General features: G+C 44.3%; 1 protein-coding gene across 1 annotated transcript in view; it reads left to right on the top strand.

The window, feature by feature from the left end:
• The first annotated feature begins 5,935 nt into the window (after positions 1–5,935).
• The window catches only part of Slo2 (slowpoke 2), a 236,665-nt gene continuing 232,395 nt past the window's right edge, over positions 5,936–10,205 (top strand). Inside the window, exon 1 of the mRNA XM_076323464.1 lies at positions 5,936–6,207. Within this exon, the coding sequence (XP_076179579.1) occupies positions 5,951–6,207 (257 nt within the window). The 5' untranslated portion in view covers positions 5,936–5,950. The remainder of the gene's footprint in view (positions 6,208–10,205) is intronic.

Below are 10,205 nucleotides of genomic sequence, written 5' to 3'. Positions count from 1 at the left end.
TCTTTCACAATCGACCTGAAGGAACAGGTCGAACAGTTAATGCAAGTTCACGGGAGTGAACTTCCGAGTCAATACGCTACGGTGTTAGCATCAACGCCGACAAGCGGGTCGACTAAGCATAACGCGGGCGCGCTCCCGACTTTACGATCACGAGCAGATCAAATATACAAGCATCGCTTTCTTACATGCGTATCCATTGTATTAATTAAAAATAATATATTGTTTTTTAACTACAACCTTTTTATCTCCAACCCTTTGTCTCGGCCGACCGTTACAAAAGTCGGCGAGAGGCAAAACAAATGTAATAACATTTCTACTTACTACCTTAATTTGCGGTTATTTCGAACGGTATACTTTCACACAATTGATTCGTCGATCGATTTTATAGTAACGCTTACGATGTAATTTGAATGTAGGTAAAGTAGGGTTACGCATAAAAACGTGTCTAAAATTTCGGTGTAAATATTATTTCGCTCGCTCGGTGTTCCTACACAAATATGCTTTTCGTTGCTTTGAAGTAACAGCTTGTAACTTATTTGCTCGAATGACACATTCTTTTGTATCCTCGCTACTCACCGGAAGCTGTCGCTAGGTTCTTTATGGGTCAACGAGGTGCACGTCGTTGAGCAATGGGACCAAACGAGAGATGCAAGTTGATATCATTGAGTTCCGTTGCAGAGGAGGTATACCTTCCTGCTTTATCGACGGTGCTGCATTCACTATGCTTCCAGAGCTTTCGAGCTTTCCCGTTTCCACTTTCTAGTATACGGTGCGACGCTTTTGTTGCTCTCCAGAGTGCGCCGCATGATATTACCAGATTTGTCTTCTTTTACACGGGAACCTGACGAGTCTTTGCATCGAGTTTTGTCTGTTTTATCCGTGGATCAGTTTTCTACACGATGGATGTCGTTTTTACAAAAATTGGTTTACGATAAATCGGTAGATGCATGTGTGTTTACCTTTGATTCAGTTGCGTAACCGACACTATTCAACTACGTTCAGGACTAAAAATATTTTAATTCCGATAAAACTATTTATTTCTTCTCTTGTCTTCGATGAAATAATTGTTTGTTCATAATGTATCACCCATCTACGAATTTTACGTTTTATACGGCAAAACAGTGGTTTATTTTGTTCAACGAGTTTCGTCACTCTGACGATTAACTAACTTCTGTAAGTTCTATCGTAGTTTGAATTCCTTTGAACCGACAATAAGTCCCTCGAGACCCTTACGACTCACTCGTGGTACCAATATGTAGTTCGGTTATCTCTCGAGTCTTAAAATTGGATAGGTAGAGTCGCGTTCGATTTCATGACGCATGGTAAACGATTTTGTAGTATATTTTCTCGTACGTCTAATTTTTTTTCTATAGTTTTACACGACGAGCCAATTTCTCGAATTAAATTCGTCCACATCGTGACGCAACTCTTCCTTCCTATTTCACGAAATCCGTTAATCGAGGTTAGGTTCAAAACTAGCCTTTGGATTGCTTTCGCGCAATTACGCAACCATTTTGTTACGATACGTACAACTACACCGTTTAAAGGAATAGTTCCGATAATCATTTAACAATACGTAAAATAATAATCTCGAAGTTAGTTATTACGTACTAGATCACACCGTAATATTTCACCTTGATATCGTAATTCGTATATGCGATCCTCTTCGCGTTCCATAAATTCTATTAGCTTAAATTTAATACAATTCTGGAACAACGACAAAAAATGTATCGTCGATAATCTAACGAGACGTAAAGTCTCCATTTACCGTTTCGAAGTACGCGGTAACTCGATCGTCCCAAGGGCCGAACCACGTGGACTTAATGAAACTTTGAGCTTTCCGCGCTACATTCGCCTCCATAGCGCAAGCTCGTCACGCAAGATTAGGTCCGCTCCCGGCGCGAATCGATGCTGTACTCCGGCTATCCATTCATCCCATTCCACTATTCCGAAATAACTCCGCTTTGAGGGCCGTACAACCTCCGACGTAGAAATAAAATTAATCGAATCGTCCTATTAAGGGGTGTTCGTTGGCCCGTAATAACGGGACACTGTTGTACGATCGACGCGCGGTAATCCCGATAGGTGGTGATCACCGAGAGTAATCTCGATAGGTTTTTTTCCGAGAGAAGAACCTTCCTCCTCGATTTTTGATCGACGTTCCATTTCGTCGCGCGATCCTGGAAAACATTGAATACACGTCCTCGAAACGAGTACAGATCCCGAACGAGTACTCGACTTTTCGAGAAAGAGAGTTGATAAAAATTTACAGATCGCGCGTTACCGGACGAGTAATCGTCGGTAAGATTTGATGCAAATCGGGCACAATGTTCAAGATCCTTGCGGCGTTCCATCCTTGAGAACACCCCTTGCGATCGTCGTTCGAAGATCCCCTTCGCGCGGAAGTACCGTTAATAAGACGCAACGACATCGCTGAGTATCCACTTCGGGCCACGGCTCGGTTGGCTCGAGTGTTCTTATTCATCGTAAGCGAGAAGGTGATTCGCGGGCGTCTCGACCGTGACAAGATGTATTTGAGATGAGGATGACTGGAATAACGGAGAAACATCCGAAGTATTTCGGCGGCGCAGTCGCCTTGACAACCGGCGCGGCGCCACGTGCATGTGTGTGCGCCGTTTTGCCACGCATTCGCCAGAAACGAGACGGGGATAGGTGTAACCGTTCGCGGGACAGAGTACGTCCGAGTCGCGTTGACGGAACCAGAGCGAGATAGAAGAGGACGCGAGAGCCGGGGCCGAGGGGAGGGGGAGAGCTGACGAGCGAGACAGCGATACCGCGGGCGAGAAAGAGAGGGGGCGAACGTCGCCGATCGGAGAGGAGCGACAAGGGGGGGTGGAGCACGAGAGAAAACTGCTACGATGTGCCGCAGTACGGGGTGGCGAGCTGCGAGCTGGCTCCTCGCAGAGTGAAAAACCAGTAGACGAGGACAAACCCGGCGCACAACCTTCGCCGACACGTTACAAGAACTAATCGCCCGAGACTACTGCCCGCGTTCCGCCATTTCCATTGGCCGAAATCCTCGTGCCCGAGATAACACGTCCGTGGAACCTCTCGTCGTTTCTTACGTTTTTTCTCTCACTAATTTTTTTCGACCACGGAACACGGTGTCGTTTCAAGGACAGGAACGAGAAAGAGAGAGAGAGAGAGAAACTCTCGAGCAGCGAGGAGTTTCCAAAGTTACGGGAAACGTCGCGGTGGTACTGGTGTCATGTCAAGGTCGATGCAGTAACGCGTTCGATTACGTTTCAACGATTGAACAGTGTGGATGACCTCGATCCAACCCCGGACACCGCTGTAGAGAGAAAATCATCGAATCGCGAGATATCGGGGAAAACGTCGGACGCGAGTCCGTCAAAGGTCAAGTGTTGTGCGAAATTCTCTCGGATCGGAGAATCAGCTGATTCTTGGCCCCGTCGCGACATCGACGCTCGCGAAACGTTGCCGAACTCGATTGTCGGTTGATCGCGAATAATCGACGAACGTTGTTTCCGCTCGAGTCGTTCAGTTTTCACGGACGCGATGTGCGATTGGATTTACCAGTTGTACATTTAACACGGTGTCCACCATGTCGAACAATGCGGGATTCTGCGACGAAACGACGAACGCGGAGTCGGATGAAGACGAGATAGACGAGAACGTTTCGACGTTGAGGATCGTTTCGAGTTTCGATGACTGTTCGTTGTTTATACGTGACTCTGCCGCGTTGTGCGTCGGTTGAAGTGTGCCACGGGGGTTATCCGTGTAGTATCCGACGTTTACCGACTCGTGCACTCGGCGATGAGATTTTCGTCGAGGGAGAAATATCTCGGTGTAACATCGCGAACGGGCTCGGAACACGCAAGTCGAGTGGTAGGCTTCGACGTTGGTCGCGCGAGAAAATAACAGCGTGCGAAAGCAAGAAGATGTAATCGGTGTGGGTTCGATGCATCGATCGGCTTCGCAACCTGTCGCAACGCTTTCCTAACGAAGCGCGTACAAATGTCAAACGTCCCGGTGCATTTCAACGAGGATACCACCGTTTGGATAATACGTTGCAACGGTAATGACCTTCATCGTTGACCATCATCACGTGACTACGTACAAGCTAATCGAAAGTCTACCGTGACGAGAAGCTGCTACGAATTGCTCGTCAACTCCGACGCCGGATCGTCAAGACCGCGGGAATCGATTACACGATTTACGAACCACGAGGTTTACATCGACTCGATCGAACGCACCCCTTTTGGGAAGAAAAAATTTGGACAATACGCGCGTATCGATGAAACGAGTCACGTCGGTGTGTCCAAACGAAAATAATGATCGGTGAAACGATCGTTGCGGTCCCGCCGCAACCACCATCGACGAGAACAAAAGGATCGAATACATCGAACGCGATGAATATCGTTGCATCGGATATTAATGGCGCACGATGTTTACGGACACTGTGGCTGCGATCATGAGAACGACCGTTACTCGACACCGATCGAAAGGCAGATCGCATTTGAGTATCGAATATTTTTCCAACCGAACGCGAGTTCAATTTCGAAAAAGATTATCGTTACACGTAGTCGGATAGATCCCGAGCGAGAAAGTAGACGTTAATTTTGCGATCGTTGTTGAAGCTGTTCCGATTCGATAGTTGCGCGTAGATATATAAGATTCGTTGATCGTTGTTCCAACTGTTATCGATTTACTCGAAATGTTATCTCGCGCGTAATTTTTAAACACTTTTCCCCGATTTTGATATTCCGAGTGTACGGAAGAAGCTATCCGCGTACGTACGCATATTTACCCACACACGAGCACGCACGCGGTGTGTTTTCGTTGCAAAGTACATGTTACATCGTTCCAACATCGCACTGATTAAATCGTAGCACCGTCCTTCCGAGAGGTTACAGATCGTAACGATTCTATCCGATTCCAAACACGAATGCTCACGTTGGTCGATCTCAAGTGGTAATTTCACACTTGGTCGGTCACCGTTTCACGGTGCATTTAGTCGGAGAAATTCCGAAGACAGTAGTTATTGATTTCGTACGCTTCGTTGCACCGATTCTTCTCTTAATTGGTTAATCGCGACAATATTCCGCAGTTCGCGGTACGTATATAGAAATACACCGTTCAGTGTGCACCAATTACCGTTGACACTGTTCCGCGAAAATCGAGCAGTCCTCTGTAACGATCGCTTCAACGGAGGCGAGTGTCGGAACAAAATCGAGAGCAATTCGTTCGATCGATGTTCGGCCCTCCTCGCGACGAGGGGGATCTTCTTCCGAGCAACGACTCAGTCTTTCGTTAAATTCGTCCCCAAGAGCGTAATACCCGGATCATTAACGAGGACAACGATCCACTTTGACGCATTCGGCTTATCGATACAAAATTACGCTCGCATTTTGAAACGCGAGCAAACTACTTCGGAAGCGATTAAGTTGATACCGTAATCTATCGAAAGATTAACCGCTGCTCGATAACCACGAGACTCTCGTAACACGTGACTCGACGAATGGAACGTACGCTATCCAACGCGGGACAGAGAGCGAATCGACCGTGATCGAAATTACAACTACGCGCAAAGTCGAGAGATTTATCGATATCGTTACCACCATGGATAATAATCGCGAGCTGTCCGATCGGTTCGATCGACGAGTCGAGACCAACGATGAATCGTCGAAATACTGTGTCTGGACGCACCGTGTACCAGCGGGATAATTCGCGATGTGAGAGTCGCGGGTCAACGATGATGTCGTCGGAGGGGCATCGTGGATCGATTTCTTCGGGAGAGACCAGTTAAACGATCACGCGCGACAAAGTGAAGTTTCTAACGAGAAAGAGAAAAGAAGAACGGGCGAACGAGTCGGCGTTCCGTCAGCTGTTCGCCCTGTTTCATCAGCGCAAGCCTCGGGACCCTCTGCGAGGACAGAACGCTGCCTCGTCGGTACCCCTGCTCGAAATGGGCGCGCGAGCATGGGACTACGAGGCACTGCCGGAACTTCACACCTCGACGGCGGTCACGCCGTCATCGACACCGCCGAATGCACAGCAGAAGTCCCATCCGCCGAGGGTCTACTTCCAGACCGAGAACCTCCCGTCCACCAGGAGGCGAAGCAGCTCCAGACTGCTCGCGCCCCAGTCATCCTGCAGAAGGCGCAGCAGAAGTATGAGCGCCTGGAACGACCTGTCGAGGTCTTCCTTCAAGTTGGACGAGAGGTAGGTCGTTCACCGATCATCGTTCAATTTATCCTCGAAAAATCGAACATTCCCAATGTATAGGTATACGGAAGAATCGGGCTTGGACGAAAGGCGTATTGTATTCGCAAGGTACGTGGCCGAACAGAAATTATTCGATGGTTCACGTTCCACTTACTCGTGGCATTCTCCTTAATCCAGGACCGATCTTTCTTTATTCCTACAATGCTTCAGGATTTTCTCTGGACAATATATATCGGTACGGTCTCTGGATAAAGAGGTTCCATAAATATGAATATTGAATTTAACATTTATTCTGAAAGTTACAACCATATCCAATTGTTTATATTTTAAAATTTTGTTAATTTTCGTAGAATTCGAAATACTTTGAACGAAAAAGAGAAATGAAAATCGTCTCTGTTTTCTTAAATTGGATTTTATATATATTGATATTTATCATGCGGTGATCGTTGCTTAGAAGATTATTCAAGGTCAATGAAGGACAGTTACGACGCGAGATACTGATTAAAACACGTGTGTAAATAGTAATATTCCCTGTCAAACTACCTACGTGTTACGACACATAGTAAACGGTGCTCGAAGGACATCTTAATTTTACATGAGAAGATAAACACGTTAAGGTTAGTATCGGTGAATCTATCGATCGTGCACAATGTCTTCGTTATCGTATTAATCTTGTCGTGCACGCTTATTAAGATGTTCTTCGAGCAGCGTTGCAAATGTTTTCTCGTCGTTGATCTTCGACAACCTTGCGCTATAGGTCATGGTGTTCGTTCTTGTCGAAAAATACGTATAGACGTATAAATTAGACGAATCGGGAGTTCGAGGATAACGAAGGACCTAAAATTCGTTCGTCGGTGCCAGCATTGCAAACAGGTTAACAAGATTCTTGGATAACCGTGTATCGCATGTATAGAGAAAAGTAGCTCAGTCGCGGAAAGGATATCGGGTCAGACGTATCGGTCAACCTTCGCATGACTTGCGACTAAGCAAAAATTACTCGACAGTATCCACATTCCCCTTGAATATGATAGTACATTCTTCTTAATCCAGGAATCACCTTTCCAGAACCCAGCTGTACAGTTGGTAGCTCACGAGGCTAGACCTGGAAAGAATGTGGGTCACATTGGTCGGAGTATTTATTACGCAGTCCACAGGTGTAGTCGAGAAATATTTCTCGCACTCCGTGGTATTCCACGAGTTTGTTTCCGCGAGCTTCGAACCTTTGCACTATAGGAATTTACAACGGCGGAGAATCATTATTTACGAAGGGACTGTATTTAACCACATAGAGCATCGCGAACTTAGTTACGGACACATGGTTGCCTGGTAACATACTTAGAGATCTGCAAACACATTCACCGAGTGCAGTTCGAGAAGCTACGTTGAATATACTTATGCACTCAACGTCTCAAATGCGAGCACTTCGCATTCGTATGTAAATAAAGTTAGTTGCATCGAGTGCGTGCAAATCTTCATAACTATTGACGCAAAGTTTTCCCGTAAAGCATCTACTTCGAGGATATTGTGAAAGATCGTTCGAATATTACGCGTGCGAATAGGAATGCTTATCACGATATAATGACGGCTTCTCTACCGTGTAACCTTTGTTCGTACGATCTTCCATTAATTACTACCGTTCGGAAACTAATTTGGTCGATAATGGTTACTCGGACCATCTTGCGTAATCTTTGGACAAATTTATTTCCTCGTGTACAATAATCGTTTACGGAGACTTTGGCACATACTCCATTTTACTCGCAAGATTATGGAAAGTTGCTTCAGCGAAGTATAAGTTACAGAATTGATCCATCTAGAAAATACTTTCTAAAATTGTATCGAATCTGTTCTTTGTGTATTTTACCTGAAATGATTTTCACTTACGTGTACAAAAATACAGAATACTCGAGAAAACTTTTGAGAATAAAAATAAAGATTCGACAAAGACATGAAAGTTACAAACAACCAGAAATGTTTCTTTTACATCTCTAACAAACAAGAAGATGAAAGATTTCGACCATTACTTGGAAATTTTATTCGTACATGGAACTAATATTTGTCCGTTGCAGGCAATATTTATTATGAACGCGATATCAGCCAATTTGTGACTAGCAGTTGTTCTGCTGCATTAGACGAGTTATTCGTCTCATATAAGTTGAGAATCCGTGTTTATAATTGTACAATATCTTCAGGTACTCGGTCTTTCAGCAGACTCGTGTATTTAATAAATTGTGAGACTTCGCGTTCAACTCAGGTTTCCTACAATTACTTCTGCTGCATTCTTTCGTGATTCTTCCAAGTAGAAATCTTGTTCTTCTCAAGAACTTCAAAGTCGAATGATGTTTTAAGGGTTGAACGTGGAACTTTTCTTTCGCAGCGTCACCGTAATTTGTTCCCCTAATTCAAAGTTTTCAGTCAAAATAAACTCGTAATTTTAAAATTCCTCCGTACGTAGAGAATCGAGTAACTCCCATGGAATATCGGGAATTTCTGAAATTCTCGAAATTCAATTTTCCTTTCCCTGTGAAATTGAAGTTCCTCGTATGAGATGTCAACTGATATCTGGGGTGTCGTTTACTGTCGACGAAATTTCAGTGTATAAGTTTCGGAACGGTGAAACTATTTGTTATTTGAGGTTTCTGGAAAACAATCGTTTTTTTACCTTCTAGTATTTACATATCATGTTTGACGCATGTTTTATCGTGTTGACAATCGAAAATCGTTGGTACTCTCGAAGATTAAAAATTATGAAACGAATGATTTATTATACAACGTTAAAAAATTATATTAATAATATTATACGAAAAATCTATAGGGTGGACAGCTTTAACCGCGCATCGACAATTCAATTTTCTGTATTTTACAAAATTTTCAATTCGTAAAATATTCTTCGTTACGGATCGATGATACAGAACTCGACGAATCTGCACAAGTAAGAGGAAACAGAAACTACGATATAAAATTGTTAAAATTGTTACAACAACGTAGAAATTTCAAGCCTCGTACATCAAATGACGAAAAATTAAAGACATATGTACTCGCAACATTGTTTTCAACTCTACATAACTCGGCAAATAACATCAGCAGTTATACCGCTATCATATTTACATAACATTTTTTTACTATTTTACGCTGCAGTTTCTATACTCGATATTACATTTTTGTCTTAATTTCTCCGTTCATCGAATACTCGATAGATGATTAAATATTAACTCACATTTTTCCCATTTTTATCACCGAATATATAAAGGGGGCGTGTCTAAAAGGGCGATGGGGCGTGGCCAAAAGGGTAGGGGGCGTGGTCAAATGGGGAATGGACGTGGCCAAAATAGAGAGAAGGGGCCATATGGGTGAGTGGTCGTGGCCAAAGGGGAAGGAGCGTGGCCAAACGGGGGCGTGGCCAACGGGGAGGTGTGTGTCTGAACAAAGGGAGGGGTCGTGTTCGAAAAAGGGTGGGGGTGTTTTCGAAGGGGAGGTGAGTCCGAAAAGGGGTGGGTGTTTGAAGGAGTAGGCGTGGCTGCAGGAATGGGTGTATCTGAAGAAGTGGACGTGTCTGACGAAGTAGGCGTGTCTGAAGGAGTGGTGGTGTTGGGAATGAAATTGGACATTGAAATGTTCGGCTATCGGAAGTTCTTTATTGAACATTTGTGAACAACGTAGATAGAAAGTGATATAATAATAAGCTGATTTCTAAGCATTAGAAATGGGAAAAGTAACAGGTGTTTCATTGTATTGGTACACCAGGTGTAAGATACAACATGGTATACCTAACTACAACAATACATTAGGTATATCCGTTACTTTTCCCACCCTGCCTATGCAGCCTTGCCCCACTCCTTACACATAGAATTCAGCTTACTCTTCTGTCTATGTTGCCGGTAAGTGGATAAATTGTTTAAAATTGATAAGTAACGAATGAAAGTAACGACCGATTGAACGAATTAGAATAGTATGAGGCACCATCGACGAGCTAGACTCTGTGGCGATGCTTGGTGGGA

This window comes from Ptiloglossa arizonensis, chromosome 11 (assembly GCF_051014685.1).
Source record: "Ptiloglossa arizonensis isolate GNS036 chromosome 11, iyPtiAriz1_principal, whole genome shotgun sequence".
Classification (NCBI taxonomy): domain Eukaryota; kingdom Metazoa; phylum Arthropoda; class Insecta; order Hymenoptera; family Colletidae; genus Ptiloglossa; species Ptiloglossa arizonensis.
The sequence above is the reverse complement of the archived record's forward strand: the minus strand, read 5'-3'. Positions and strand labels throughout refer to the sequence as shown.